At 26.4% G+C, this 20,635-nt stretch overlaps 1 protein-coding gene across 8 annotated transcripts; it reads left to right on the top strand.

The window, feature by feature from the left end:
* Window positions 1-527: 527 nt before the first annotated feature.
* On the top strand, window positions 528-18,785 carry LOC122269677 (zinc finger protein Gfi-1-like). 8 transcript variants are annotated; one of them, XR_011637287.1, is made up of 3 exons: window positions 528-592; window positions 8,343-12,186; window positions 18,481-18,785. XR_011637287.1 is itself a non-coding variant. In XM_043043851.2 (2 exons), exons 1-2 carry the CDS (start codon window positions 553-555, stop codon window positions 8,651-8,653), a joined length of 351 nt encoding a protein of 116 aa, XP_042899785.1. In that variant the 5' UTR covers window positions 528-552; the 3' UTR covers window positions 8,654-18,785. The 8 variants fall into 8 exon arrangements, 1 of the variants encoding a protein (XP_042899785.1); XM_043043851.2 differs by having other exon boundaries at window positions 8,343-18,785; XR_011637292.1 differs by lacking the exon at window positions 528-592 and adding an exon at window positions 602-736 and having other exon boundaries at window positions 8,343-18,785.
* The last annotated feature ends 1,850 nt before the right edge of the window (window positions 18,786-20,635 follow it).

Here is a 20,635-nt window from a genome sequence, read left to right as displayed (position 1 = left end):
ATTCTAGAAATAATTAGTAAATCTGTGAACTCTACATTTTCAAATAGAATTTTTTCCATAGTTGATCAATGAAGTTTTCGAAAATGAACGGTGATCGCAACGCTCGAATAGGCCATCTGGGGAGAGACCGATTTCATGTCTTTGGTCCTTCTCCCTTCATTTAATAAAAATATTTTTTAAAATTTCCATGATACTTTCCATTAAACTATGTTTAATGTAGTTTTCAGTTCCATATAGTTTTAAAAATTAAAAGATAATAATCTATTTGAAAATCAAGACAGAAACTAACATACTTCCTTCCTCTACGACTCTCCGCACGATAATTATGAAAGCATGCAAAATGTTGCCATAGGTTGAGAGTTCTGCTTGACGCCACCTGCAGCCTATTTCGATCACTTCAGTTCTCAAATTAATAAAAATTTATTTTAAATTTTCAATCTATTGATTATTTTAAGGTAAATAGTTATAAAATGCTTTTTAAAAGAATGCAAAATCTTGCTTTATATGTTTATGATAAATTTAAAAAAAACTAGAAAATTTAAAATAAAAAAGATGGCATTACTTTCAACGCGTACTTTTTTGCTCTCTTGTGGTGCGCAATTTTTTTGTTTTGTTTTTTTCTAATATTTTGTAGTATTAAATTTCGGCTTCAGTTTTGTCACATAAATTCTTTGTGTTTTCGAATTTATTTTAATTTTTCAGAATTAGGACTCCCATTGTTTATAAGTCAATAAATGTCAGAAACTCTAAGTCTGTAAATAATGTTATTAAATGTATTGTTTTAATATGATTAGTTTGTATGTTTTTATTTGTGAATTAATTTAATTGTCATAGTAAAGTATCTTCCTGTTTTGAAAATTTAAAATTCTTATTATTCAAATTTTTTTGCCTTTTATTTAAATGTTGCTTAAATAAGGATTTATTGCAATGTTTTAAATTGCTAAAATGTTTTTATGTGTAAATTGTTAATTGAAATTCTTGACTTATTAATTAACATCAATACTGTTTCAATTTCACGTTTATTAAAGATATTTGACAATCAAACACAATTAGCTAGAAATTTAGAAGAAAAACTTCGTGCATGTCAATCCATTTTTCTGTTTTAATTATTTGGTATTGCAATGTTTATGTCTGGTATATTTTGAGTGCCTAGGCCTGTATTCACTTATTTATATTATTTTCTGTTTCAATGAAATAATGTCCTAAGTCTGAAAATTAAACTGTGCAAAATGAAAAAAATTTAATTATTTAAAAAAATTGAGACCCTTTGTTTAAAAACAACTGTTATTTATGTGCATTATGATCATGAATCTTAAAGAGCATATTAAAAATGTAATGTAGATATTTTCATATTAGTAACTGTTTGGGCCAACTATCAACAACATCAAGGTGTTAAAGGTTTTTTTCTTCAGCGTGGAGATAGGTATATTAGAGAAAAAATATGTAGTAGTTTGCGTGGGGATGGTTATTACAAGTTGGTCTTCTTTTATGATCTTTTTTTTTCTTTAATTTTCTTGAGTGTCACTGCCTGGCTGTCACTAAAACTTGTACCCTTATATTTTATATTTATATATTTAAAATACATTTTTATTTATATAAAATAAATGGATTTTTAAATTTTAGGACAATGTGTTTGCATACTCTCATTATTCTTTTAAATCGGCATTGCTTTTGATATTCCCATGTTGGTACCTGTTCACACAAACTATCTGACCATATTTGCAATAATTTAAAAGGATGTATAGTGACTTATGAAAGATGAGTACTGTAACTTCATGTTTGTACTCATTTAGATATTATTTTTATTAGTTTCTCAGGTGTTGTTGCCAAACTTTTGCAATGATATTGCTCTAAGTAGTGTTATAGAATTTTTTCGAGAATGATGTCCTCTCTTTATTTTTGGTTATGACTTTTAATTCGTTAACAGGATTATTTTTCTCTGAATGTTATTTGATAAAACATAAATAGTTCAGATTTTGGTTTCTGGCATAAATATCAAATTTAGTAAGCTGGATACTCTTAATCAGTTTTTCAGAGGTTAACTATAACAGATTTTACCGTTTTCTGATAACCAACTATTATAGTGAAAATAGTAAGTGTAACATGTAGAGCTGCAGTGGCTTTGGGGATAGAGTGTTCATCTCTCAAGGAGACGACCCAGGTTCGAATCCTAGCAATGGCTGGTATGAATAGGATTATTTTTTTCTGAATGTTGTTGAGTGTCAATTAAGAACATATAAATAGTTCAGATTTTGGTTTCTGTCATAAATATCAAATATGATAGGCCGTTTACTCTTCACTGGTTTTTAAGAGGTTAAATTTAAGATTTTAACCTTTTCTGCTAATCAACTATATTAGTGAAAATAGTAAGCGTAACGAGTAAAGCCGCAGGGGCTTAGCAGATGGAGTGTTTACCTTTCTATTAGGCAAACTAGGTTTGAATCCTAGCAGTGGTTGGTCGGTATGAATTTTGCTTTTGGCTTACACTGACCACATTGCTGATATAAAATATCCTCAATGGTAGATAGATTATGGGTAAGAATCCCCTTGACCTTCGCCTAATTGTGGAAGGTTATTACTGTGGTTTTCCTCTCCATGTAATGCAAATACGCATTAGTTCTACCTGAAAGTTCTCCAATAAGGCTAATTTGTTCCAATGCTTGATCTAGACTCTCCCTTGTTTTCTGGATTGGGTTCAAATTTATAAGCTAAAAAGTTGAACATTAATAGTCGTGAACTCAAAATTGGGTTGGTTGTTCAAGGCTGATCATAAAATTAAAGTAAATAAGTGATGAGTAGTTGACTTTAGCTATAGGAATGCAAAAATAAAACTGCATTTCTGTTTTAAACTATAATTTCAAAAGATACTATAAACTACTATTTGTATCGAGTTGTTATTCTGTGTCAGATAAAATACACTTTTGTTATTCTTTCTCCTTTCTAGAATCAAAAAGAGGTTTATATTTTAGCTGCAAAAAACATTTTATGTCTTATATATTTATGGAAAAAATCGTGTTAATGAGATAGATATTTTATTAATCATCAAAGATAACTAATTGTTTAGGCAAATTAACCTTTTATTATTATTAATGATTCTAGACAATCATTTATTAATTATTTTAGGCAAACTAATTTTTTAATTCATAATGATGTATGATCCAATGTATATTTATGTATTCTCATGTTGTAATTAGCAGTGATAATTTTTCTTAAACAATGTGTATTTTTCTCTGAGTGTATTTTAATTAATCGGTTTATCATCTAATTTATCTAACTGCTAAGCTTTTTGTTATTTATTTAAATCTTAAAAGACATAATTTTTTCTAGCCACCTTTTTTTCGGTAGAAGGCCATTATCAGAATGAAAGAGAAAAAAAAGATTTCAAATTTTTTTAATTCTTAGGCTGTTTATGAGATTTTACGTGGAAGTGGGAATTAAGAAATTCAATTAAGATCATATTTAAAGATACTAGCAAAATGTAGTGTTTTAAAGTGCATATTAATTGATTAAGGATTTTATTATGTTTATAATGAGTAAAGTGTTTGCTAATAATTGTTTGTTATAATTGCTGGTATTGTACAGCACCGCTATTCGGCGTTGTTTCTTTTAATAGTTTGGTTTTTACTAAGTTTTTGAGAGAGAGAGAGAAAAGGTATAGTACTTAAGCAGATATTATAATTTTAGTTTATTAAATCTTTGCTTGTTACTGTTAAATTTCTAGCATGGCAATGCCATTCATGCTTTAGACTCATCTCCATGTCTTAACAGTACCTTAACTATTAGTGGTAAATTTTGACTTATGACTTAGGATACATTGTCTCATAAAATATTTAGAGTTTTCATGTGACAACCTATTTGTAAGCTTTTTGTAATTCTCATTTTGTATATTTATCTAGCTCTGAATAAGATTGTTTTATCTGTATCCTTCTATGAGTATGGTTATAAAATACTAGAATATAATTTTTATGTTTATTTTTAAAAATAATTTTTGGACTTATAAGTTTGGGCAATTTTGTATGCAAATTTTGGACTGTATACTGAATTATAATTAATGCATATTAGAGTTAATGCATGCAATTGCGTTCACAATTTTTTTCTTCTTTCTATTTTTGAGCTATGTCAATATATTTTGCGTTATAATGTCACGTATCTGTGTTTTTTTTTTAAAGTCATACAGTAGGGAACCGATTATCCGCAATGGGCGGGACCATCGCTATTCCGGATAATTTATTTTTCCGGTTTTCTGAATTGCTACAAAAAGCCGTTTTTTTTATTGTTAAACCCAACTAAAAAAAAATATTTGGAAATAATCTTAAAAAGAGGAAAAAACGATGNTAAACGATGAAGTAATATACTAATAATTATTTCCAAAATGATGGTAAGGTAAACATCTTTAAAAAAAGAAAGAAAAATCTTATGAGGAAAAAAAAAATGTTTTTTTAAAAATGGCGAGAAAATGTATCGAATTTTGTTCCGGTTTTTTGGCTTTCCGGTTTTCTGATTTCCGGATAACGGGTTCTGTACTGTACTTATACCCTCTGAGCATACCACCTAAGCATATCCAAGCATCTATCCCCTTTTTCCAGAGCTATCTTTTAACAGCTATGGCAGGAATGCCATGTTATTTTGACATTGATGAGACGATGTGAACAGCACCTGAGCTAGTACTCATATCTCTAAACTTATACACCTCAATCAACAAAAGGGCTTTCAGGCAGGGTAGATTTAACATGTACCTTGCTGTAGATAAATGCCGGTTTTTTAATTAGCTGTTAGGATCGAATTCAGCTCTCCTCCAGTGGAGTGAGAGAAACCTTTATTGATTGTTCCACCAGAGCACTTTAAAAATTAAAGGCTAAATTGTACTGAATTTTTCTTGAAAAATTCGGAAAGAAAAAATAACTTGTGCTTTAAATAACTTTTAGAATCAATGTGACATTTTTTAAATTAAGTTCCGAGAAATGTTAGCACTTTATTTAAAAATATTCATAACTTAAATATTTCTTTAAAATAAAATTTTATCTATATCTTTTTAAATATTTATTTAAAATTGCCAAATTATTTTTTAGTGTAGACCTATTAAGTTCTTAACAATGGCTATAGATTTTTTAAGGAGGGCTGAAGTTCACTATGTTTAGTTAAAGATTGTTATTGTTCATTAATATCTAAATATAAACACTTTTATCCTGATAAATTTAAGTCTCTAACTTTTAGTAGTGTTTCAGAATCGGTCTAAAAAATCTTTTTTATAACTTTTGAAAGCACCAAACCCAATACAGTTAGAAGTTGTATTGAAATTTATATTAGTCCAAATCATTTATGAGGTGATCTAATTTGTTTTCCTTATTCCCTACAAAACTTATTCTTTGGAGATAGGGCTTTTTAATTTTTGTAGGGGTATACTTTACAAATTGTTATTTTACATAGTAAGCTAAGCTCTTTCAAGCAATTGTTATATGGATAATTATGGTCTTTGAACTAAAAGGAATTTTAAAAATTCCAATAATGTGGCTGTGAATATTTTGAATATGAACGTTGATTTAAATAATTTGATTGTTTTTCATGAAAGAGTTACTGAAATAAAATATATGATGTTTTAATTTATTTTTTAAGATTATGACATTAAATTTTTTCTGCAATTCCTGATTAAATTTATTTCATGTTGATACTTTGAATGATATGTTTACTTTGAATAATTATATATCTTTTGTATTCATAACTATTTAATTTAGCTTTAAAGCATGAAATATTAATTAATATTAACTAAGATAAAGATTAAAAATGAGTTATAACAAGCTTCTTTTATGATAATTGTAAGTAAACATTTTAAATTTTATCAATTTTCATTTAAAATCTTTGTGTGTTAGATAGTGAACAAAATTGAAGAAACTAAGTGCAATTATTTAGCAATAAGTATTATTAGTTGAATCCCTTGTACACATTTAAAAAAATAAATATTTTCATTTTATTTATTTTAGTTTTTATACAGAATTTTAAAATCTATATCATATTATTTAAGTGTCAGTTTGAGTATTCACAGATAATAATTTTTGATTTTACAAATTAGTGTGCTATTTGCAATTGTAAACTTAGTATGTGATTTGTAGAATTGTATATGTTTAATGTGTGATTTGTTAATTTAATAGTATTAATGAAATTTTGCATGGTATTATTACAGTTCTTTATATAATTATAAAATAAGATTTTACTGAATTTATTTACTTAAAATATTAAAGTACTATACTTATTTTTTTTTTAATTTGAGAAACTCATTAAATTTATTTTTCTTTTCAATTGTTGCTTTTTAGCTCTTGACTTATTTAAAAATATAGATTTGAAATTAATACTATTATTTAAACTGTGTTGCAATTATAAATTGTTTAAAAATGTGTTTTAGTGTTTCATATATTTCTTTTCAAAACAGCTCCCATTTTTTTCATATGCATTTGAAGGAGCCTATTTCTTCACAGGCTGTTTTTTTTTCTTCGTTTCTTTTTTTCCCTCTGTGGAAAAAATTTACCATCCATGTGATATGGATTTTCTATTAAGTGTGTGGTTTTATTAGTTACATTAATGATTTTATAAATAAATGGTGTTAGATTTTACATTATTATAAATTTTATATTCTGATGTATTTATTGGTGTTAAATTTTAAGAGAAAGAAAATGACCCATCTTCAGAGATCAATTATAATTAATGCTAAATCTGTACACTTTAATATTTTTAAAATCCAGTTTTCAAGCGAATATATGATGCCGAATGCTATGTGTTTCTTAGGACAGTGTTATATTAAAAGTTTTCTTTAAAGTAATATATATATTTAAGGAAAAAAAATTTTTTTGTCTCAATTTTTTTCATTTCAAACAACAAATACTGCCATATGTATGTACCTAAGCATAGCATGAGGGAGGAGGACGCACTTTATAATTTTAGAAAATTTTTGTTCTTTTTTTAAGTTTTGAAAATAAATGCATATTTATTTTATGTATATTTTTATAAAAAATATACTTATCAAACAAAAAAGTGCCCCTTCTCATGCTATGCCTATATATATGTGTAAATCCATTAAGTGTGTTTAATACTCCTCTGTTTCAGTTTTTTTATTTTATTTGTATACAGGATGTTCTAAAAAGATGGGAAAAATTTTAGGAAGTGATAGTACACACCCAGACAAACAATTTTTATCAAAGAATGCATGGTCGAAAGCAAAACCCAAAACCGCTAGAGGGCGTCAAAGTTCATGTTCTTATATGAGGCAAAAACACACAAAGAAGGATGAAGTTAAGTTATAAAAGCAAATTTAATGGCATGTGATTACAATAAGTGTTCAAAACAGTGGCCGGCAGCGGCTATGCTGGTACAATGGCAAAGAAAAGATAGGCGAACTTTCCCTGCAGCGGCCGAAAGCTTGGTGACAAATAATGTAGCGCAGTAACTCGCAATAGGAATGGAGTTTTCTCGTTTGCATGAAAAAACTTTCCAAATGCTCCAGCACCTTTGCGTTTTGTTTTCGACCATGCATTCTTTGATAAATATTGTTTGTCTGGGTGTGTACTATCACTTCCTAAAATTATTCCCATCTTTTTAGAATCACCCTGTATATGCTTAATTTTTAAAATTATTTCAAAAATTAAACTTTAAATGAACAAAAAGTAAATTTTAAATTAAACTTTATTAATTATATTCATGTTGAAATATTCATATATAAATAAATTCATAAAGTTTTATTTTGGTATGATGTGATTTGAACTTAGTAAAATAAAATATTATCGTTATCTTCAATAACTTAAAACTATCAAAGTGTTTATTTATGCTTGGTGCATTTATCTTAGTTCAAATTGACTATGAAAAGTCCCAAAATGTTCTGAACCATAACTTATTTTTTTGGTAGGTGAGAAAAGGTTCAATCCTCTTTTTAAACACTATCTTACTAAAGTCAACTAGCTTAACTTTTTTAGAAGTCACTTTGCTTAAGAGAGAAAATAGTTAGTGATTATATTTTTAAAACTTGTTAATATGAATATTTAAAAATATTTTTTACACTTATTGGTTATATTTCCAATGTTATTAAAAGTATTTCATTATGTAAATTATTTATCTTCTACAAAAGCTACATGCATTAAGCTAATTAGTATATTATTCCCAAAATACTTGTATAATTGCTTTTAGCTTTAATAAAATAGTACTATTATAAATTTATTTGGAATGCATATGGAAGAAAACTTCAGTGTCTAAAAATACATATTTCAGATTGATCTTCTTAGCCTGTATTATATTATTTATTTATCAATCAGTTAATAGTAAATCTATTAGTGTATTTAATATCTTGTTTCAAATTTTAGGTGTAAAGCGTTTTTTTCCTCGTTTTAATGAAATTGATGCAGAAGATCCTAAAAGACCTTATAAGTGTCACCTGTGTCCTTATGCAGCTCATACTCGCAGCAATCTTAAGAACCATATAAATGCCCACACTGGTGAGCGTCCTTATAAGTGCCAGATATGTGGGCGAGGTTTTACTCAAAAAGGTAACATGAAAAAACATGAACAACAGCATGATGAGAGATATCCTACAGGTTGTAGTATTTGTGGAAAATCTTGTGACAATAAACTTTCTCTGCAGCAGCATATGGCCTTACACTATGTTGTGCAGTAATCATTTATAAAAGTTGTGTCTTATCTTTAAAACAAATGTTATCAAAATATTTTTAATCCCATTTATGAAATGTAAATAGTGGAATAGAATATCATGTTCTTCCTTTCTTTTAGCTTTTTATTTTAATTTTAATAATAATGATTTCAACAAAAATTCAATTTTAAGTAAACTTTTTGTATTTGTAACTTTTTTTTATATGCGAAACATTTTTTCTTTTGAATTTTATCATTATTTTTTATTATCTAGCTCCTGTGCCTGATATTAAAAATACTTTAGAAGATAATTATACTTACAGTACAAATCACTTTGAGCAATATGAGTAGAAGGAATAATATGTAGAAAATGTTATTTATTGCTTGATTTTAAGCTAGTGTGTTTAACATACTATTTTTATAACTTTATATTTCATTTGAAGAGAATCAAAGTATTATTTTAATATATTTACACTATTTTAGCAATTATTCATATGAATCTGTCTTGTAGGGACTAAAACATGAAATATTAACTTGGAAAGAATTTGTTAAGTAAGAATCTTTACATTCTATTTGGATATTTTACATATATTGAATTTGCATATATTTAAAATAATCTCCATATTACCTTAAATTAAAACATTATCTAAAATTTCAATAAATGTTTTCGATGACAACATTAGACCAGTTACTGTATTAAGACATGTTCAAATTTAAAGCATATTACATAGGTGAGTTCAAGGAATTTACTAATGGAAAAGCAAATAAAAAATTATTGTAGCAATAAATAAGTTTGATTATAAATTAATCTAAACTAAGTAAAATACTTCCGTAGTGGCCAAGAGGATCTTGAAGATATTCCACATTTTTGTGACCAATACATGATGGTGGAAATGTGATTAACATTGCATTCCCACCTTAATTTCTCACACTACCAGTCAATCTGAAGCTATGTGTGCTTCAAGCTGCCAATGGATATAGAACCTGGATTCTTCGCAATAACATCTCAGTGCCTTAATCATTTTGCTATTGCAGGGCAAAAGGAATAAATGAAATAAATACAAATGACCAAAGCTTTAGCTATTTAAAAACTCCTTTCTTTAATATAAAAATGTAACAAATAGAGCTATAAACTAACAAAAGTCACAGATTTTATCTTTTAAATAACTGAAAAAAAGGATCATCTCCACTTTAAGGCAATGTGTAAAGTGAGTTTTATAAGGAAACTTATTTTTCTTCCATCCTACTGGAACCATTCAGATTGCTTGTTCAAATGTCATTAATGACAAACTATCTACATGCCGAATTTCATTGATATTATATTATTGATATAGACACTTACCAATGATAATCAAACTTTCAATTATTGTATATTATTTCAGACAGTGCAGATTTACAGACATAAGCTAGCCTTTTGTATCATTTAAGAAGCAGCAGTATACTAACCGTCTACCCGTAACTGCTGCTATTTTTCTTCTTCTAATAACTTGATCTACCGTTTGATGCTTTTAAGAAATAGAAAATACAAGCTATTCGTTACTTATCAAACTTAAGTGCAACAATAACTTAGATGACTGTGCATATTTGATTTGTTCTAGTAAAAAGTTAATATAATTTACTTTTACAACTAAAAATGAGTACAATATTTTTTAGCAATTTTTAAATAAAGTAGCATGTTTAATAGTTTATTAAATATAGATAATGATTTCCATATAATTATCAAAATAAATTTTTACTTTAAATCTTTTTAAGAATTAATCAGATTTTTATCATTATCATAATAAGAATGTGAATACCTTAATAAGAAGAAACTTCAAGAAGATTTCCATTTATCAATATAAATTTAACTGTAACAGTGAATATCAAAAAAGTGTTGCGTTTGACTTGAGTTATTTTTTATCTGGGAATATTTCTAAGCCCCTCACAGCTGTATGTTGTTCATTGTGGGTCTAATTGTGATTATTGTAGATTATTTAAAGTGAAATTAATTGAAAATTTTTACTACCCATTTATATGAAAATAAAAATAAACTTATAAGTTTAACACTTAGTATTCTTACTTAATTAATTATTTTTGTTAATATTTCAAGCAAATTCTAAAGAAAAAATTGTGTACTTACAAATAAGAAAAATTTTAAATTTTCCTTAATTTTTTTTTATTGGAAATAAAAATCATTTTGATAAAAAATAAATCTTTCATTGATCCTTTCTTATTTTATAATCATACAAAGTGTTATAATTCATCTTTCCGGGAAAAATTTTAAAATATGAAAAATTTTATTTAAAAAATTTTAAGTTTATTATGAATATTTTTAGCTAAAAAAATTTTTTTATTGAAAAGAAAATCTTTCATTTTGCAATATTTATAGATTTTTATTAATTATTGTAATTGCCATGATTATTTATTTTTTATATTAAGTTTTTATCTTTGCAGTGTGTTAATAGTTAACCATATTGTTTTATAAGAGTTAAGTTACTTTTGTTGTAAAGACTGTTTTCATAAAAATATATTTTATGTATGCCTTGCTAATAAAATGTTTTAGTTTTTAAAAGTTAATTTTTAGAATTGATCATGGGGTAAGCGAACTTGTTTTAGTTATGCATTGATTAATTTTATTGTTACACTATTATTTATTTTATATTTTGTTTCCATTTAAGCAATTGTAGGCCTATATGTCAGAAAAGCTACATGTCGTAAAAGCTCACCTCACTATTAAGTGCCTATTAACTATGTATTTTTTTTTAGCTTTAGAAATGTTTTTTTGCAAATTACCTCTTACCATTTTTACTGTAAATGTATTTATTTATTATCACTCTTTCATTACAAAAAGTCCCATTTATTTGTTCATTTTATAATTGTCTTCTTTGGTTATTGTTATAATTATTATTTTGCTGCTTGCAATATAAATTTCTTGTCACTAATTAATTTACATTTACCTAAAACGTTACTTAGATCAGTGTTGCCAGATTGGGCTATAAGTAGTATGTTAGGCTACTTTAAAATGTCCCAACTCAAAAATTCCAGCTCACTACTTCTTGGACTTATCTTCTTTTGAGGGGTCCAAATATTTTGTATTGACTTTTATAATTAATTTTTTGTTGTTATAATAATTACTTTTCCCAAAATGGGAGCTGCATATTTTTCTCCTTCTTGCACAGTTCAAAAGTGTTTATGTTTGCTTCTTTCTTCACCGGTGAAGGGAACTATCCAAATAATTTCTACAGTCATATCCATATAATTTTCATGGAGTTTTTGTTAAATATAATTTTTCTAAATCTTCAGTCATTTTTATGTCCTACATGGTCAATTTATTGAATATATAGTTTTGTTTTTATATTTCGTGTGTGATTATAATTGTCAAAATAAAAATTGATAAGTTAGATTAAGATTTAGAATCTTGGTTTAAGTCGAAAATTTATTTCTTTAGCTTTATTATAATAGCCTAATCATAAATAATTCTACATTTTAGTATTGGTCATAAAACGTACATTATAGGGATTTAAAAGAAGAAAAAAAATTGAAGCTTGTGATGCTTGTACGTCTTTGTGTAAAAGATGAAATGTATGTATTCTCTATATTTCATTTAACTTCCTAATATGTTTAAAAAAAACGTATTTTATTAACTTTAATTTTTTGCAAAGTGTTTGAATTTGCTACTTTTTGAGCTCTTTCTGTTTTGGCAACACTGATGTAGAGTCTTAGTTCTAAAATGAAAGACTTAAGTAAAAATATCTCCTATTAAGCTTTTTATTTCTCATTTATATTTTACAAGCAAGTTTTGAAACAGCAACATTCTATAGAATACTTAAGCCTTTTATAGAATACCTGGTATTTTTCTGATATGAGTTTCTTTCAACTCTTTGTAGAATTTTTGGACTTTCTGAACTTTAGTAGAGTTCTTAATATTTCAACAACTAAACATTTTAGTATCGGTATAAAATGTACAGATTATACTACCTTATGTTATTTTACTCTATTATTATTTTATTCTTTTTACTTATGATTCATGTATAAAACTTAACAGAATTTTCGCTTGTCAATGTACACAAGGAGTGAAAAAAAAATTAAAAAAAAAAATAAATAAATAAAAAAAAAGAAGAAGAAAGAAAAACTTTAAGTAAGTTTGTAAATAACTAAAATGTTTTCTTTTTTTACAAAATAATTTCAAATGCTTTTTTATTCATATTTTTACAATTCGAGTTGAAAGGTATTTTCAGGCATTTTGTTCCTTACGCACTCTCATGTCTGATTTTTAGGCAAAGTATGAAATATTAGTTTTAGTGTGTATTTTGCATAGGTATTGTATGTAATGCCAGGCCATTTTATAGAATTTCTAAGGCTCGTTAAACTTTGAAAAAATAGAAAAAGAACAGATTGGTCTTCAAAAATACTAACGGACAACTTACGACTATAAAATGCTTGGACAGTATGGAATATGTTTAATAGTTTCTTATCAGTTCAGTAATACCTAGTTTGAATGATCAGTTATCGAACTTCTATGAAATGTTTAGGTCTTAATATTATTGTTAATTTATTCTGTAGCATGCTGTGTATCAAACTTTGCTTCCTATAAATATATTTTATTTTTTAGATTTTTAATGTTATATGAATTCTAGATTTAACAGGTTGCTTTTATATTTATCTTAGTTTACTACCTCGTTTTCTAGATCTCTTAATTTCAATTACTTTAATCAGTCAAATAGCTAACTGTGACTCTGGGCTAGTGGTTCAAAAAACGCATTCAGCAGAGTCTCAGTGTTCCATGGAAGAATTAACAGGGATTCCGGGAGTTAAGATTTTTTTTTTTTAACCAGTAAAATTTATATCATATCGAATCAATAATAAAAAATTTGTTTATTTTGGTTGTGTAAATGAACTTATTTATGCAAAATGCCCAAAAAACAGTAAAAATTAAGAAAAAAGTGTTTTTTTGAGTCTACATTTATTAAAATTTCCACGATAAGTATTTCTCATTGAACTTTTCAATTCAAAATATAGTTATTAATTTCAAAAATAAAGAATTATGTTTCTCTGATTACTGTTTTCAACTTTTATAACAGTTCTTTTTTGAAAACTATAATTCCATTTTCAGCATGTACATACAAAATGAACAAATTAATATATTTAATTTCTTTCTTTCCTTTTTTGGAATTTTCACAGCTGCTAATGAAATTTTTTTTATATAAATTTGGGGTTCCAGCAAAGGAAACTTGGATGATTTAGGGTTCCATAGTTGAAAAAAACTGAGTCCCGATGCTCCAGAAACTGTCTTGTGATAAAAAAATTAGCTTTTACATTGCAATAGCGATTGTTCATCTATGTTTTTAATAAAAATCAGTATTTAACAGGTTTTTTTCCTCATCTTATTCAAATTTTTGACTTACTCTAAATTTTTTTTTGTTTTAGTAATTACTTATCAGCTAAAATTTGAAAAAAGTGTTTTTCAATTATATTATTTATTGGATTGCCTCATCAAATCTTACATTTTTCTCGCATAAATAAGACTTTATGTTCATGATCTCTTATAAAATTTGAAATCTGCAAGGAAAATGAGATTACTTAGCTATACTGCAACACCTGAAAAATGATGTAAATATGTTAAAAAATGACTGAGCATGTAACAGCAGCACATATGTTGCATGTAACTGCAGCACATATGTTTTCATATGTTGCATCATTTTCTTTTTCATGTTTTTTTGTGTTAGCTTTTTCTGTAAAAGGAAAAAAAAAATGTGTTGCTGTAATATGCATAAGCAATTTAACTAAGGAATTTTATTTATTTTATGAAGTTATGTGACTAAGTTGTTCCAATTGCCCTTATTTACTATGCTCTCATAACTTGAAGTTTCCTTTCTATAGCAGAATGCATAAGTATATTAATTACTGATAATATTTATACACAAAAGATAATTCTGACCGAGAGAAATACCAGTTGAGAGACCAGTTCTCATGTTGAGTTGAATTTTTGTATACTTGTACTTTTTTAGAGTAAAAAAAAATATATATAATTGAAACATTATGCAAGTAACAATATCAAGTTAGTATAATATTATTTATCAATTTTAAAGAGGAATCAGAAACATTTTTATGAGAGCTATTAATTTTATACTATCAGTCTTTATTCTGGTATTTTAGACTAAAAAATACTAAAATATTGAAACATAATTTGCCATTTCTAGGCTTCTAAATAATAAATTCTAAAATATTAACAAATATTTTAAAAATTATTTCATAACTAGTCTTGTTTTTAAAAATAATGTAATAAAGAGTTTTATAACCACACATTGATAATTTTAAAGAATAATTGTGAAAGCTAAGATGAGAATTTTTGCTATATTTTCCTTCGTAATTTTAAACTAAATCGAAAATTTTTGCGTATTAAAACATTTTATATTAAATGTTTTTAATACTAGTTGTAAACTTTGAAATATTTGATAATTATTTTACATTTAGATTTTTTATTGTGACAAGTACTTGTATGCAAAAAATCAGCGCAATAAGTGAGTTGTAGTTTCAATATCTAAACACTTTTAATTAGATGTTACTGAAAATTATTTTGATCTAAAAATAAATCTGTAATGCCTAGTGTAACTTTTATAGATTCTGGTTTTGTTTTGAAACAATATGTTCCTTCGGTGCCAAATTTATTTTTCTGTTTTATTTGGATATTGTTAGTCTTTTTCTTTACCAATCAATTTTTCAAACGTGTAATGATTTTGCTGCATAAAAGTATTTTAGCTTTTTAAGTGTTAAAATAATTTTAAATATCAAAATTTTGAATTATATCATGCAAAAGGTTACTCTACATGAGTGATTCTTTCTAGTCCGAATGCATTTACATTTCATTAAATATTTTATTTTTTGTCTCTCAGGTAAAATTTTGCTCATCGTCAGTCTCATTTATGTTTTTTGGCATGATAGTCTCTTTTCTGTTATACTTGTTTTTTTCTTTGTACATTTGCATCATGAATCTTATTCAATTCTAATTTTACTCTCAAGAATTGCAATTTAACACTGCTCTGAAAAAAAGAAAGAAAATTTTATCTATAATATTCAAAATTGTATTATAACTATTTTTCATATTCCCACTATGGATTATGTAAAATTGCCCTTTTTTACTTCATTTTTCAAAATACATACAGGGTGTTTTATAACCACTGCCCTTAATACATGTTTCTTAATGCTTTTAAAAAGTATGGATATTATCGGCACGCAGTCAATATGTAAGCTAGGGAGAAACACTAGTAATGAAAGTTAGATGATAAACATAAAACAAGTTTCATTGGCTGTGGAAACTTAAAAAGTGTTTTTAACAATCAACTTCTTTCTTTCTTTCAGTAATCAAACAGGTTTTGGTGGTTCAAACTCCACCTTCATATAAATTTTTACAGATTGAAAATGTAAGTTTGTTAAAATTGCAGTTTCAGTTTGTCCTCAAATATTAACGATTTTTCATTTCTCAGTAAACAAGCATCCTTCTGAGTTAAGTTTTTACCAAAAAACTAAGTCGAAAAACTGTATTTTTTCTTTCTTCTACAATTAATTAAGTTTTTAGTTGGAGTTAATTATATTGCTGGTTTTAATTTTTACCTGCTTGTTATATATCATAGTGCCTCATCTACAAATAGTACAAATTTCATTTACTTATTTTTTTAATTCTTATAAGAACTAAACATATTGACTTGTAGTTATTTTAACAAAAAATAATGCAGCTGCCATTTGTTGTCAACAGTAGTATGTTGTGAAAGAAAAAAGAAAAAAAAAACTTGTAAAATATTTCAATAAAATGGTATTCAATAATTATGTTTATGTATTATTATTATTTTTTATTACAATTATGTTTGAAATTATATTTTTTAACTTTTACTAGGATGTAAAAACAAGAGAAAAAATGTATTGATAAATCAATTTACTGTTTTACTCGAATCTTTTTTAAACACTGCCTTTAAGATTTGTTTGGTTGACTGGGTGGTAATTTTTTTTAGGTATTTTTAAATTATGTGAATTTGGTTAATAATATTTTAAATAGAAACAGAATGATATCGTTAAAATCACAAATAATTTATTTATTAAAAACCAGTTAGTTTTCCAATAAATAAATTATTTGCGATTTTATTGTTGTCTTCACGCAACATTGTTTTTTTTAAAAAATTAAATCACGAAGTTTTGCTCTGTAATCTCTGCAAATGCTTTGATTTTATTTTTCTAGCATGATAGATTTTCAAGGATTTATTCAGATGAAAGCCCCTTCTATTAAATAAAAAAAAAAATTTTATTTAAATTTTTTCCCCTAACTAAAGTATTTAGTTAATTAACTTTAGTTTTAGTAATGTATTTAATTAATTAAATAAAACATTTTTTTAAAGAATTATTTCATTTTTAGATTGAGATTTTCTGGAATGATATTTCCCTTCTTAAATTGAGGACACATTCTAGTCTCTCTTTTACAGTTTATTTTCTCCTTTTTTTTATCAACTCTACAGCTTTGTGCATTCCAAGGCTTTCACAATTGGCGATTGAAATGACTACATGTGGTGCACAGCAGAACTCTTTTTCTATGGTAAAGAGTTCTGGTATTCTTTCATCATTACCGTATAGTCATAAGAATAGGAAATTGTTGGTTTCTGTCTTGATTTTCAAACCGATTAAATATTTTTTATGCTTGGAAACTTTATGAAACTCAAAACTGCATTAAGCATAGCGCTTAAAGCATCATGGAAATTTTAAAATATATTTCTGATAATCTAAATGCGAAAAATTTTATGTATGTGGTGAACATTGTGATACATTTTCTGACATTTGAGAAGGAGACTCTTGAAATAGAACCGGATTCTTCCTCATTTGTCATAATCCAGCCCTCGTGATCATGAATTTCTAAACAGCAGTTTTATGCAAGATTTTCTTCTCTCATGAATCTGAGATTTTTTATTGACACTATCAGTATGGTTGATATTTTGTTATAGAAATATTTGTTTCTAACTGCTTTTGATTTAAAATTTTCTTGATTATAGCCTCTTTAAAATTAATTTAAATTCATAATTAAATGCTAATTAAAGTAAAAAAAAAAAAACAGTTGTGAAAGGCATGTTAAATTCACCACTTTAATTTGAGGTGGAAAAGTATGATTAATGATGCGAAATCCATAAGTTTTACAGTTCATAAAAAATACAGAAATAACCAACTTATACAATAAAAAAAAGAAAAAATTGGGGTTTCTATAAAAAACCATTGGAGAACACCGTCAAGACTAGTTAATTTTATAGTCAGGACTCCCATGGGTCAGGAAGAACATGGAAAACCTAAAATTGTCAGGGAATTTTATTTAAACTCCAAATATCAGGTAATAGTTCTGGAAAGTTGAAATTTTTTACGAAATTCTGGCAAAACTCCTATATATGTGAAAATAACTGATCTTAGAATTGTCCGTATTGGTATTCAATTATTAAGATTCGAGTTAAATAATTCTAACATCTAGTATTAGACAATTATTTGTCGTAAAAATTTAACATTTTAGTCAAACTGAAATGTTCCCATCCCGATTCTATGATATATGTATATTTTGTCCTCACAAAATCTAATATTTGACATTACAAATAAAAAAAAAGTAAGTTTTCTGATGTAAAGTTGCATGGTATATATAAAATATGTCTGGATTTTCATTGAAATTTATTCGATATACCTGGAAAAATTTGGAATGAAATTTACTTAAGTGTTTAATGTTCATTGCAAATTTTGTAATGTGTGTTTCAGTACTGTTTTGTTTAATTATAAACATAATTCAATGTATTTTATAATACTACATGTTTAGAATATGTTTTAAACTTTCTTACTAACAATGGTTTTTTCTATCTTTAGCTTTATTGCAGTCAAATAAGTTTATTGCATATAAAAAATTATCATTATCTATTTCTAATGAACAAATCAAGCACTCCGTTTATCAATGCCCGAGCTGTTCATATGTTGCAGTTTCACGCAGTATATGGAAAATTCACATGCTGACACACACTGGAGAAAAACCACATAGATGTCAGTTTTGCCATAAGACTTTTGGACAAAGTGGTACTTTGAATAGACATCAAAATTTACATTGTAAAAGAAAATTTATCTGATTATTGTAGTAAATTCCAAGACAGGATGAATAAAAAAATTGCAATTTATTATTTAGGATTTTTTTCATTTCAATACTTCAAAATGCCTTTATATGTATATTAGATAAGGTAAATGTATTAATCGAAAGAAATTTGTTAAGAAAAACTAAAATAGACTATAGCAATGATTTCCAAAGTGTGTTTGCCGGAATGAGATGCCCATGTATGATTGACTTCAAGTCATATATATATTTTAATAGTTATTCTTGCTATTCAAAAAAAAAAGTATGCAAAAAANAAAAAAAAAAAAAGAGTTTCTAATTGGAGTTGATAGAGTTTTGGATACATGTAAGATAGTATTCTGGACCCCCCAGTGAAAAAACTATGGGGGTTTTCAGCAGTTGCTATTCTAAAGAGAAATATTGAAAAAGAAATTAGAATGGCTATATCAAGCCTATTTCTTTGAGAAAGTTTACCCAGTGCATTAAAAGAATACAGAATACTTTCGAGTGAGAATGGTAATTTCTCTTTACTTAAATTTTTGCATGTTATTACCATTTTAATAAAAAATTAAAGCACTGAAACAGATTTTAAATATGTATTATAATAACTATGTTTATATTCTTCTTACTAGTTCCATTTGCTTCATAGTCTTACAGAAACGAAACATACTTTTTATGCATATAATAAATATAAGATGAGTAAGACAATTTTAAATCTCTGCAACTAGAAAAAGTCTGCTGAAGGCTCAGTGAAATACTTTTATTTTTTTAACTGTGCATGTTTTTTTAAAATTTTTTTTTTATAAAAATATATATTTTTGCAACGTCCTGCAATTTTAATGAAAGAATTCTCATTCAGTACACATTAATAAAATTATAATCTAGCAAATATTTAGAATTTAATAAAATAAAGACAAAAAATGAAAATTATTTCATATTGATGAATATATTATTTTATTATGTATCTCAAGATTCAAAGGCAACCCATTGTTGAGAAGGTCACAAAATATGAAAAGACCCCCCCCCCCCCANCCCCCCCCCAATGAAATTTGTCCTGGGGCCCATAAATCCCGTCTAACCTTCTTTAATAAAAAAATCATTTCGGGTAAAAAGAAAGAAGTGCACCTTGGGAGCAGAGTAACTTTAATTTGAAGAGTGGAATTAAAATATTTTCCGCAAAACAAGCTATTATCTTAAGGCTTAGACCGTAAGAAGATTTTCTCAGGTTGCCAAATCATGCTCACATTTTTCCTGATTCTTTGAAATTTTGATTGTTAAATGAGGTGAGAAAAGAACCTTCAAATTTTTTTGTAATGGAAACAGATAACCAATCAAATTTTAAGGATATACAGTAGAATGCCGATTATCCGAACTGCTCGGGAACGAATGTGGTTCGGAAAATTGTTTAAAATCTAATTTAAATGATTATTTATGCACTAACTTCCCTTCACACTTTTTCCAGGTTAAAGACTGGCAGTACTATCTTAAATAGCTTCGTTTAAAAGTTTTTTTTCTCTTTAATTTGTGAATATTTTTAAAAAATTTTTTTAACCTTTTTTTTGATTTTTTTTAAAATCATATTTTAGCTTTTTATTATTTATTTGTCAATTACTGATTTTAACACATTTTTCTTTATTTTCCATTGCGAAATCCAGCAAAGACTTGAACGAAAATGCTCTTTTTTGAGCATCCATATTCTTATTCCATACCCTTATTCTTTTTAAATAAATCAACTGAACTGGATCAACATCATTTTGACGTTCTAGCCAATTCATTGCAATATCTAATGAATTGCATGCTTCTGTATGAGAATGTCCACTATCTTGAACTTGATCACCAACTTCTTCCTCTTTGTCTGTGGAGTTCCAATTTTCATTTAAAATTTCAGCAACAATTTCATCATCATTTAAACTCCTGGGT

This window comes from Parasteatoda tepidariorum, chromosome 7 (assembly GCF_043381705.1).
Source record: "Parasteatoda tepidariorum isolate YZ-2023 chromosome 7, CAS_Ptep_4.0, whole genome shotgun sequence".
NCBI lineage: Eukaryota > Metazoa > Arthropoda > Arachnida > Araneae > Theridiidae > Parasteatoda > Parasteatoda tepidariorum.
The sequence above is the reverse complement of the archived record's forward strand: the minus strand, read 5'-3'. Positions and strand labels throughout refer to the sequence as shown.

What these genes read in the sequence shown, in the direction of transcription:
- LOC122269677 (XM_043043851.2), top strand. Translation starts at nt 553, where the DNA reads ATGGCATTACTTTCAACGCGTACTTTTTTGCTCTCTTGTG. An exon ending in TACTTTTTTGCTCTCTTGTG is followed by an intron (nt 593 to 8,342) that starts GTGCGCAATTTT and finishes TTCAAATTTTAG; the next exon opens with GTGTAAAGCGTTTTTTTCCT.